The sequence below is a fragment of the Trichoplax adhaerens genome, genomic scaffold, assembly GCF_000150275.1.
Source record: "Trichoplax adhaerens TRIADscaffold_6 genomic scaffold, whole genome shotgun sequence".
NCBI classification, from domain to species: Eukaryota; Metazoa; Placozoa; class Uniplacotomia; order Trichoplacea; family Trichoplacidae; genus Trichoplax; species Trichoplax adhaerens.
This window is the reverse complement of record NW_002060948.1, coordinates 5,558,733-5,571,656: the sequence shown is the minus strand read 5'-3', so window position 1 is coordinate 5,571,656 and position 12,924 is coordinate 5,558,733. Positions and strand designations below refer to the sequence as shown.

Sequence of the window (12,924 nt, the reverse complement as noted above, 5' to 3'; positions counted from 1 at the left end):
AAAATTTTGTACCGTACTAAGTAAAAACAATGGCGCATCTCATCAGTCATAAATGATAAAAAAAACGTAATTCAGCATTAAATCAGTTCCGACAAGAACAGATAACTCGCACTGACAACAGAAATACATCAAATCCATCTTTACAGGTATTCTTTTTCGAAATCTAATCGATTCCGGTTTCTCCTATATCATGTAGTTGTTAATATACGAACATAAAATGCAGACCTATCTGCTTTTATACAGTACCATTTCGTCTTTATTTTATTATCAATATGACAGACTGGAGGTATGAATTAGAAAATGATCACAAGGTTTACTTCCATAATTTTTTTAAGTTAGACGATGATGATAATTGAGCAGTTACCAAGGATACTAAGATCATGGCCGTGAGCACTATAGTAATAAATGTGTAATCGAAATCTTCTTTAAGGACATCGAACATCTTGGAAGGAGTTACGCGGGTATAAAACAAATCTAAGAATGAACAATAACATAATTGATTCCATATTAACTGCTGAGACCATGCAGTATAAATAATCTATGAATCTGACGTTATAATATTCCTCTACCTAAACCATATGCGAAAACAAGAGAAGTAGACTCCAAGCCAGCAGGTGCGGTAACAATCTTTCGTAATCCGTTAATCTATGGGTTAAAATTAAACATTATTGATAAATATTGAAAAAAAACTCCAGGACAGTGAAGTTATTACTACAGTAACTGTCTTTACCGTTTGATTATAATTGATTACGTTAGCAGTAGGGAAAGGTAATTCTGGAACATATTGTATAAGGCCTTCCTCTCTACGTTAGAAAATATCGTTTGTAAGTCAGAAATAGTTCATTTTTTCACGCTATAAAAACGTGTCGTTGTAAAATTAGTGTTCGAACAAAATTATACCTATCGCTAGCACTTAAAACAAACGGTCTTCTAGGATCTAATAAAACTTTCGGTAAAGAAAGTATCTCACCACCAGGTAGTCCGACTGTTAGAAATAATCAAATCTTTAATCAATAAATTGTATTTTTAAGATCTAACAAAAGTCAAATGATTAAATCGCACTTAGAATATCTTTATGCGTAATCGCTTTTTCGGTACGCGTTACTGTCATAGTTATTACATCAAAAGGAAATACATAAGATTGCATGCTGACGGTATTCAGCTGTGTAATGAACGATGAGAAGATTGTCCTATAGCAAACGAAGTATAAGAAATTTAGGTAATGATATTTAATGAAGCAAAGAAAAAATATAAGCGTTATTGAATAATACGATAATGGAAAATAAGATAGTAAATCTAACTCATTTAATTTCTTTTGCCCTTCGAATAATTCTATGACAGCCATTTCATATCTCCTGTACTTGGTGTTCCAGTAATGAAACTGAGGAACAAATACGAAATATCAATATTTTTTTGGTAGAAAACGGTTTAAAGTATTCAATATATTTCTCACCACAATCCAATGTTCACACAGTACTAGTTTGACAGGACCTCTGGCATTCTTTTGGTATGTTTGAAACACGATAGCGCCTGTAACTCCATCGACTAAGAATATTTCGACAATCGCTAATTTCGTTTTTAGAAGATAAAAAATAAAATATATTTATCCTGACTGTTATTTGTTGCTGAAACTTATCAAAAGATTGTATAGTATATCTGCAGATATAAGTTGATTACCATAATGTAAGACTTACGTTTGTCCTTGTCCTTAGATTCAGTAGTAATAGCAATTAAGTTGGGATTGGCGTACTTGTATAGAACACTACGATTGCCTAAAACTCGACCTTGAGAATGAACCGGTTCTAAGGAAAAATTCCGAATAAAATCATCTAATCAAAACGAATGAACTGTAAATAGAATTTTATATTCGAAAATATTGTTAGAGACTTACCGTTTGGCAATTTGGCAAAAATTAAACTTATGGCCTGATTATCAATGGGGATTCGCGTGGTCCATATATTTTTAGCAATAATTCTCTGAATTTTTATTAACCAATTGGTGGAATAAATTGTGGTCAACTGATCAGTTACGATATATAACGAGAGATGATGTAATATCAAAAGATATAATTAAGTTTACATCTCTGGCATCCGTCGATAGCGCGTATCCATTCAATTGACCATCATCTTTATTGACTGTATGAAGGTACAATGATTCTAAGTTATCTATAACAACTCCTTCAGCTTCCGGTGTCGATGGGTTGATGTAAATCTAAATAAAATAAGGTAACTGAAATCAAAATACTATACTTGGTAGTTAATAAATAACACACATTTCTTGAAAATACCTGATTATTAGGGTCGACCATTAGCAAAATTTTTGAAAAATGATTATCTGTGAGGGTTAAAATCATTGCTTGCTTGATTTTATGATCGACTAATACACCATCGGTTTCACTGTCTTTAAATGCTTTTCCCGTTAATGGGTTAAATACATATATTAAAGATTTTCCATCATCGTTCTGAAAATTAATAAAAACAGCTGGTATATAAACTTATATAACATTATATCACCATAACTCGACTTCATACAATAAAATGTAGCCATTACCTTAGCATTGCCAAGAACAATACATCTTGGGGGCAAAGGGTAATGAGCTGTTGTTCTTTGTTCGAAAAGAAGGATTCGTGGATTTCCGTATTCATTAAATGGCGCTAGATTATGGAGGTAATGTTTCCAGACTATATCGCCACTGGCAGTATCAATTCCGAATAACTACCAAAGTGTGATCGTAAGCCATTAGAATAAAAGAATGGATCTTATTTGGCTATTTTACAATTCTAAAAACTCTATCATGTTACTGATCTAATTAAATTTACCTTTCCTGAAAGGGTAACAGCTACAATCATTTTGCGTAAATTGAATTGATCTCTGACTAATTTTTGGTCCTTTTTGTTATTTCCACTGCTCCAAATATTGTAAGGAAAATCTTTAAATGATGCGATCAAAACCTAAATGGTAAAATACATAATTCAAATTTTAGTAACTATTAAAGTTAATCAGAGGCTATTGGATATTATGGATATTCCAAATACTTGTAATTGGCTTAATTGAGAAGAGATACGGCGGAAAAAAAGGGATAGGACCCCATCTGCAATGAATAATAGTACACGAGTGTGTACGCGTATTTTAGAAAATAGGTGTCTAAATTGTATTTAAAGGTTCTTTTTAGACCTTTGGCTATCGTGACTTCGTCATATAGCGATTGAAGACGTTCAGAGACAGGTAAAGCTAATTCGACCATTTCAGCAACTAAGATTTCCGCTAAAGCTTCATCTCGTGACCAAAAAGATTTACCGCTTTGCTGCAATAACGCCAACGAATGGTCTTCGTACGTAAACAATACCCTGTAGCTCAGGGTTTTGTCTTTCTTTAAGAACATCATGGCTATTGCCTAATTTATGTAAGATTTTTAACGTTAGATTTAAGGGTGCTTTATCAGTTTCATAATACAATCCATTACCCTGGCTATTAACTTCTAGCATGATACTATAGTTAAAAAATATTTACATTTTCTGGTAATCCGCGATCTTCATCCGTGTCAAACTCTGTCTGTAATTCCGTTAGATCGCTAGCTTCGTCGAGATCCAACCAGGTAATTTTTTGTTTCTAAATAATTCAAATAAAATTAAATAAGGTCATAAGAATCGTCTAATCGCTTATAACATACTGTACATTAAACAGCTTAGTTATAACGTACGTGTTCAAAACTTTCAGTAGAAAATACGTAATATTTATTACTGAGCGTTGCACTTGAGAGTAATAGCGGATTCTGATTATCGAAAAGCAAATATAAGAAAATAGTTACATTTTTGATAAATATACATTTCATAATACGCGTATTGTACGGTTAAATGGTTAAAATCACAAGATTGTTATTCAGAATTATCAGGTACCTCCGACTTTAATTCCTTGACGGCAAATTGGCCGTTTGGTCCATTTCTGGCAACAAGCTGATGCTTCGATGACAAGGCAACAATATATTCTTGACGTTGCGATCCACGATCAAACAAGGGCTTGAGGTACGACCTCTTCGTGATTCTTTCAGTTACACCTAGGCTCTGAGTTTGTAAGAGTACCGTAAGTTATATGCTTAGAGTATTTTGTATTTAGTAAACCTTAGATTAGAGTGTATAACTAAGATTCGGTAAAATACTTCGGAATTTATCCATTACCAATAAAGAATGAGTTTGGAAGCTCTCGGCCTTCGAGGGCAAATTAATTGTTTGAAGGCTTTCAGATGATATATCAGTACAAATCAACGTTCCATCAATCACCAGACAGCTAAGAATAAAATTTTCAAAAGTAGTATCAAACATCAAAATATTCTTAAGAAATAATTCAACGATTATCACATGATTATGTAGGTATATTCTAGTAATAAATTGCAATAAGCCATTTATAAATCGTATACGAAACTTGTATACCTAGTTTCTATAGATGAGATCCAGGGACACTGTACATATCGCTGTATATATAGGATGAATAAAATTTGCAATTTTTTCAAGTTAGATATTGCAGTAAGTTACATTGAATTCTTGATAAATATTACAGTTAGTAAATTGTATATTAAGTCGTTAGTATCACAATTGTTAATTTAGAGTCATTTCTATACCTGTTCTGAAAGAACACCTGTATTACGTTGATAACTTAAGATGGCTAAGCGCAGTTGGTCTTCAGCTCCAACAATATATATTCTGTCTTTAGTGGCATAGATGGCAAAATACTTCATTTTATTACTGCCCAAAGTAAAAAAATAATGCAAATCAAAACTTAAAGTACGAGTAATATTCGTGATCGTGACTAAAAATTACATACTGCTAGATAATCTCGTTTGCTCAACAACGTAGAAGTTGAATATTTAGTCATAAATACGGTACCTGTGGGGTAAATCGATTCGCTTGATAATTGTACCACTGCCAGCAGAGTGAAGAAGAAGGGTATTTTTGACCAACGTAGCGATCACCTCATCATTCGTTACAGAATCGATACAACCATCTTTCCAACCAGCCGTACCGATGCAGCTAAACATTTAGAAAGTGGGTATAAAAGAAGTATTATTTTCTTTATTTTTGTTAAACACAATATCCGTCCAGGTCGATCAAGATGAGGTAGAGAATGTATCTTTTGCATATACTGTATACTCAAAATTAGCGCGAGTTGAATTACTATCTATAACGAAATACTAACGATACTTACGATATCAGCCTTAGTACAGTACACAATTCACCAATAGACAAAAGTAATGGCTACATCATTTAAACTAGTTACTGTATTTGTGACAGGAATAATTTACCTCTGTAGAGTTTTATGTGACAAAGATTGCATTGGCAAAGATGACTCCCACAAAATATTTCCTGAATTTAAGTCCCATCGGCGGAATAAGCGTCCTTGAGATGAAACTGATACTAGAACTATGAAAGGAATAATCATATCGTATCATAATATGCTATTACAAATGCCGACAAATTAGTGACGATACTAAGGTAATAAAGAATTAGTATCCGAGTTATTTCGTATAATAGCCATCATAAAAATGCACTATTGAATCGAGTCATTAAAGTTAAATTATTGTATTTGTATTTCAAAACAAGAAGATTTTCTTACCCTTATTCTTGTGTAATAAAGCATTCAACTGGCCATCTTGCCTTTCCATGACTTGTCGCCATACTAAATGGAATATTTAATGATAAGAGATTCTATTAATTTATCTTCAAATTACTTGGGAGACGTAAAAAAATATCGACAATCGTGATAAGATAGATCGTATCTCTCATTACTGTTTGACTAACCTATCGCACCAGTACGAGCATTCAAGGTAGCTACAGCACCTGAATGAGAACCGATCACTAACCGTCTACTACTATGAGACGACTGATCGACGTAGATAAATTTTGCTTTCCCAACATAGTTTTGATGCCTAAAGAATGAGCAGGAATATTAGGAATTAAAGTACTGTATAGCTAAACTAGGAGAAATTTAAGTTACGCCGTGCATAGTCATTAGAAGGTAATCATGATCAGCACTCTGTAGAATACTTGATGTTGAGATTGTTACATAGTTCTTAATTGTACGCATATAGTACTATAGTTGTTCATTTTACAGCTCACAACATGACAGGATCAAATAAATCGTATAGTTGCAGCCATAAGTTGCTGACAACAATCTCTTCCTTTCATGACATGGATAAATAGAGTAGCATCCATAGATAGATGCAGATTTGGGTAGCATACAACTACTGGCAATATCATACTGACAAATGGTAATACGATCTGTTAATTATTAACAAATGAGCACATTATCGTAAGCTGTCAGCAAAGCGACGAGAATTTGTACTAGTGTTATTCAATCATCCAATGTGATTGGCATTTTGCATTGACCATTATGACATTCAAAGGTGAAGAAATCAGCTAAGACAGCATTGATCAAACTGCAGTGATCGCATCTTCTACAGGACACGGGATATTGAATAAGGGCCAAGTTCAATGTGTGGTTAAGTCGTGTGTTGTCGGGGTGACTACTGAGTTATCTCCAAATGTTATAACCGCTCTACAACGTAGAAGTACAGTCTTTCCATATTATAACAGGTAATGATTCATTGTCTATCGTGATGCTGTCAGTGATACAATATCACTTTCAATTTGATGGAATACTTGGGTGCTCCTACAATGAATGTGGTAGCTATTTTAAGAAATCACTGGCACTTAACCACCTCGACAGCGTAGAATATGGTCGTTCACTATCGTAACAGTGAATCATCAACTGGCCATCATAATGTGTGATACACTATCGCTTTTCTATTGGATGGAATACTTTGGGGTAGTTTATAGAATAAATGTTTCGCTATCCTAACAATCCAATAGTACGTGACAGCATGACTCGTCATTGACGACAGATCTCCTGTCCAAAACTGTATCAGTGAGTCAAAAAACCTTTGAGTTAGTTCTTGATCGGTAAAATAGTGTGTGAATAAGTGACTTGATCACTATTTTAGGCTATTATTGCTCCTGTAGTCCCCCGAATGAACTATGCACTATCATCGTGTGTAGAGTATCTTTGCTTATTTCTATCTTAAAATCCGTTGGACATGGATAAAACTACTCAAGCAAGCCTAGAAAATTTGAACGGATGCAAGTACCCAGAGTTGATCTGTTCAGATAATTAACCATTACAATTCCAATCAGCTTTACTTGTTTACGAATACTTAATTGAATGGCTGTCATTACCAATCGAAGGAACCAATCTGGTCTTCATACATACAGTGGCTTTGATGGATGCAAACATTCAATATTAGCAGAAAAATGAATAAGGAAATGCGACCATAGAGAGCCATTTTATCACTTTCAAGTCTTTGACCAAGATGGTGCACTGAACGTTATTGTGTGAACTCGTGTACTTTGACTACAACCAATTGGACTTGAATGGTGCGTGTAGTACAGCCGCTCAAGCAGGCCTAAAACATACTGCAATGAGTATGGAACGATCCAGATTACGCCGCGAATTTACGCGCTTTGATGGTCGACTGACTACAGTCATTGTAGCTGTAGCCGGTATGCATGACTGCACCCTGGTGTCACACAATGAACGCTTCACTGCCGCACGAGCAGTTGACGGTCACGTCATTGTCAGTGCAGTACAGTATTTGTTCACTGCTGGCGTTTACGAGGATACTGTACTGTACAGTACACTACAGTACACTACTGTACAGTACTGTACAGGCCCTTTTTAGACAATAGTACAGTACTATGTACTGTATGAAAGAACTCCAGTTACTGTACTGTACTGTACTGGAAAACCCACCAAAGGACGGTATTGTTTTGGATTGGTAATACCATACTGTACAAATATTTTGCTTGGGTGATCAAAATCGGGTCTAGGCCGATAATTTACCTCTTTGCAATGTAGCTATTTAGGATAAAAACAATATCCATCTACATTTGATATATTACGAGCATCAATTGAATACTTTGCAGCGTTCAATCCTATACACCGTAAAATTAATCGAATGCAGCAATGTGTCTGTTTTGATATGATGAGGGTGGATTGAATATTGGACATCGTTCAATCCTATACAGCGTAAAGCGAATTTAATGCGGTAAATTATCCGCTTTCGCAGCATGTTGACGGGGATCTAGGGATAATTTACCTCTGTGCAATGTAGTAGTATAGGATAAAAACAATATCCATCTACATTTGATATATTACGAGCATCAATTGAATACTTTGCAGCGTTCAATCCTATACACCGTAAAATCAAACGAATGCAGCAATGTATCTGTTTTGATATGACGAGGGTGGATTGAATATTGGACACCGTTCAATCCTATACAGCGTAAAGTGAATTTAATGCGGTAAATTATCCGCTTTCGCAGCATGTTGACGGGGATCTAGGGACAATTTACCTCTGTGCAATGTAGTAGTATAGGATGAAAACAATATCCATCTACTGTACATTTGATTAATTTTGATATATTACGAGTATCAATTGAATACTTTGCAGCGTTCAATCCTATACACCGTAAAATCAATCGAATGCAGCAATGTGTCTGTTTTAATATGACGAGGGTGGACTGAATATTGGACATCGTTCAATCCTATACAGCGTAAAGTGAATTTAATGCGGTAAATTATCCGCTTTCGCAGCATGTTGACGGGGATCTAGGGATAATTTACCTCTGTGCAATGTAGTAGTATAGGATAAAAACAATATCCATCTACATTTGATATATTACGAGCATCAATTGAATACTTTGCAGCGTTCAATCCTATACACCGTAAAATCAAACGAATGCAGCAATGTATCTGTTTTGATATGACGAGGGTGGATTGAATATTTTACACCGTTCAATCCTATATAGCGTAAAGTAAATTTAATGCGGTAAATTATCCGGTTTCGTAGAATAACGAATACTTGGACTCTATCGATTTACTAGTTGTCTCAAAGTTAACAAGTTAAGGGTTCATATCTCAAATAACTTATTCAGAGCGTTCATTTTTTTTTGGGGGGGGGGGGGCTGGGTACTGTACTAAAATCCGTGGAAAAACGATGGTTTTAAATAATCAGTATTGTGCTGTACATTTATAAGAGTTTAAAATGTTTTAATTTGATAGTACAATAATAGTATTAGAATGATAAGAAACAAGCTGTCAACGTAGTCTACACTAGTCTTGAACTGTAATCAACCAATGCCACACATATTCGTACATACAGTTCTTTTTCTCTATCATTTTTATATTTCCTGCTTAATTTCAATTGTGTTCTCTAAGCTGATAGCCCGATGTAAAGTATCATCTCTGGATAAGTAGAGTACGCGATAAATCGGCTAAACGCTTTCATAAAATTTGTTACTATTTTGTACGTTACTGCATGGATGTATTTTCTAATGTCAACTGCTTAATAGGGTAAAATTCTCACACAGGTAGTTCCATTATTAAGGTTGTCATGGTCAAGGCCGGACAGCTAATATCTGAGGTTAATTAATGTTAACATATAGTACTATATTTCACTAGTATTGATACGTAAATAAAGTGATACAATGCTGTATACTCTGCTCTTTGTAATTTCAATAAACTTGCTGAGCTAAAGCGAAATGAATTAATTTTTCAAAAAAGTTAAAGCGTTTTAATGGACATCAATTTTACAATTTATAACCTTAATAAGTTAACTTATACTGCCTTAAAATGTTACTGCAATCGAATCCGTCAGTATACATGCAGATAGATATGGTAGTCAGCAATGTCGAAATAACATCCTGACAGAGACGAGCTGTTGCATCTCAACAACTAGTCTACTTGACCAAAGTACGTGATATAATGATATTATGCACACTATAACATTAGTTAGGCACTTCATTCTACTTATTACTATTATAGTTCAATGCAGTTACATATTTAAATTAGTGACAGCTCTTAGAGCTTCTTAACAGAAGATCTTAACGCGATTGGAATAGTATCATATCACGCCATACATGCAAGGAACTTTTAATAGCCATAAAAGTTAAATTTACATAATCGAAGTTAAAGATATAGAACAATTACTTAACTTTTGCTCCAATACTTGTATCCACCATCATCATTTATCTCAATATAGAGTCAGTAAAAATTCACATAATAACCTATTCGTCGCTCAAACTTAATACTTCATTGCAGTTTATAGTGCTGATTAATCTTCATTTTGACTAAATTTCGTTGGGAAATTATTATATGACGGAACTTGCTGATAGATTATATTTTCCGTTTAATTGCGCATAGCATTATAATCCATAAACACTTTCGTCACTGTAGGCTACATACAGGAAGAAATCTTCTTCATGATGATCTTCGTATAACGAACCCATTGTCATGCTTGTTGGTGGGATGACATTATTCACAGTGAAAAACAAAGCGTCTTCTGGTCGTAACGCAACTCTCTTTCTGATTAAGAAGTGAAATTGCCCAACTATAAAAGTAATAATGAATAAACAAGTGTAAATTTGTTGTACTAACTCCTGATTTGTCCAAACTGATTATGTCTTGTTTTTACGACAATTAAAATCATAAGTAAAAGTTGATAATGCAAGAACATTACTGCATGGGATTTAGAATATCTGGTACAATCTTACCAGTTAAATCTGCGGGAACCAAGTATTTCTTTTTATCTATATCTACAACACGCGCCTTAGGAGCCTTCTCTACAATTACCTGTGATAGAGAGTAAAGTTACGATAGATACAAAAATTAATATCATGGGTATGTTGATCATTTCTTCATGCCTAGCCGCTTAAAATACCATGGACTAATAATTTATTGTAATAGTCCAAGATATAAGAATGCAAAACAGCGTGCAGCGTGGTTTGTTAGTTAGAAAAGTGCTAGTCAGACTAGCAGTATGAAGTTTATTGCTTATTCAGTCCGTGTAAACGGCTGCTTAGCTAAGTTTAATTTACAGTACATGCGTTGAACGAGATTTACAACATTCCAATTCACTCAAGGCAAGATCATTAACTTATCTGGATAGTGCTAGTGTTTAAATGTACAGCACTTAATGATTTTCTTATTACTTCTTTCGATCGTTGTTACTACAATCATACGCAAGTAAAAAACGCAGTCTGCTGTCAAATCAAGCTAACTGTCATGTGCACAATAAAACAAAGTTGATACAATATTTCCGCTCATCGTAAGTATTCAAAGAAGCATCATTATTTAATGAGCAATGACTAGTCGATGTATTACTTCTTATGTGTCCATGAAAGTTATATTGCAACTTGTTATATTGAAAAGTCTCAAACTAACTTACAATACTGCACTGTATAGTACTCGCATACATGTAGTACGTGAAGACGATTTTCCTACGATACAGTACAGTATAATCAAATACTATAGAACTCTACCGTAAATCTTAACGATATCCAACCAACAGGCTGGTATCAGTTCATATTATACAGTATAAATAACTTTAACCCTCCCTTCTCCAGGAAAACTTATTTCTCTATCGTTAGTGAGAGACTATACTGTAGAACAATGATATAGATGTAATTAAATATGAACGCTACATTGGGCAATGATAAGAATCGTTCTAGTTGGTAAACGAAGTTAGTGATATTACTCGCAAGGGGTTTACTATACCTAGATGCATTCAATATACTGTCATAATGTAATAACTTGACAATAAATATGAATATATTACGGTGGAGACGAAAATAAAATATAGAAGTACGCGCACTACCGCATTCGAAAATGAGACAGACGTAGTATTTTCTTACGCTTTACCATCCTATACAACCAATGGTGATGGGAATGTCAACAGTTACAGTAAATTCATGTCAGCTCCTCACAAAGATATCTTTGTGTAGTTTAGATGCAGCTGTCGGAAGAGTCCCAGATCGATCGACTCTTCATTGAATAGATCGGTATTTAATTCTGTTACCTACAGTAGTCTCATTCCCATTACTTTACTGAATGAAATTTGGTAGAATAGTAGAACGAATTCCCTCTTGATACAAGCGGAGACTTTCTGTTCGAAGATCGGACAACTGTAGTATCTTCGGAGATATCCTTCTGTGGGTATATATAAATACTATACAGGAATTTCAACGAAATACAACTTTGATTTTTTAACGAAGGGGAGACATCGAACATAATCAGATTGTACTTCAAGGAACAGTACTGTACCGTGCAAGTCAAAACAACGATGAAACGATGACTCTGGATACGGCGTATCATTTTGCATCGCAGATTTGTTCTATTTTAACAAGCGATATTTTACATTCGTAAACGCTACATCAATTACTCATTCAATGTTCCTTCTCAAACACTAAAATAACTTCATTTTAACTATTTTACTTTATGGATATCCTCAATTTGTTCATAGCATCTTGTGATTTTCATGGTAAATGCTACCAGTCGTTCATGAAGCAGTGCAAAATGTAGTTTCTACGATGACGTGTATGCTTACCGGTATCCGATCGGGATATTTCTTTCGAATCATCTGACCTTCACTTCTCCTCTTTTCGAAGGGAAAGTCTTCTTTGTACTGCCACCTCATTTTGTCGCTATCTTATGAAATAACTCTCCTGTGGAGGAATCTTCTTTTGCCCCAAATTTCCAACAAGAATCGTAAATAAATAATATCTTGTAAACAGCAGCCAGATGAAGTCGTTGTACGTTATTGTACAGTACAGTTGCACTGCTGTCTACTCTTTAACCAGCATACTGTACAGTATAATGTACTGTACTCACGCACTGTACTGTGGTGTTAAACCCATCAATTTCTATAGTACTGTACTGTACAGACAGAAGTGCGATACGATACGATACCGTATTGCAGCGTAAACTGTACTCATACAGTGCTAGAATGGACACGGTGTAGAGTATGCGCATGTGTAGTATGACCTAGATCACGTATGTTACTATATATAGAATTGCATCACGAGAACGACAACGACA

General features: G+C 34.6%; 2 protein-coding genes across 2 annotated transcripts; both read right to left on the bottom strand.

Annotated features, from left to right (window-relative positions):
• Positions 1-274: 274 nt before the first annotated feature.
• TRIADDRAFT_37902 (uncharacterized protein) lies at positions 275-3,382 on the bottom strand (the record flags this gene model as incomplete). Its single annotated transcript, XM_002113465.1, has 15 exons — positions 275-474; positions 570-645; positions 731-803; positions 901-985; positions 1,063-1,190; positions 1,302-1,381; positions 1,454-1,566; positions 1,695-1,802; positions 1,892-1,976; positions 2,080-2,156; positions 2,245-2,461; positions 2,551-2,715; positions 2,820-2,951; positions 3,036-3,091; positions 3,175-3,382. The coding sequence occupies 15 exons, from the start codon at positions 3,380-3,382 to the stop codon at positions 314-316; spliced, it is 1,764 nt and encodes a 587-aa protein (XP_002113501.1). The 3' UTR covers positions 275-313.
• A 6,784-nt stretch (positions 3,383-10,166) lies between these two features.
• On the bottom strand, positions 10,167-12,523 carry TRIADDRAFT_37901 (gabarap protein; the record flags this gene model as incomplete). Its single annotated transcript, XM_002113464.1, has 3 exons — positions 10,167-10,438; positions 10,602-10,680; positions 12,434-12,523. 3 exons carry the CDS (start codon positions 12,521-12,523, stop codon positions 10,254-10,256), a joined length of 354 nt encoding a protein of 117 aa, XP_002113500.1. The 3' UTR covers positions 10,167-10,253.
• Positions 12,524-12,924: the final 401 nt, after the last annotated feature.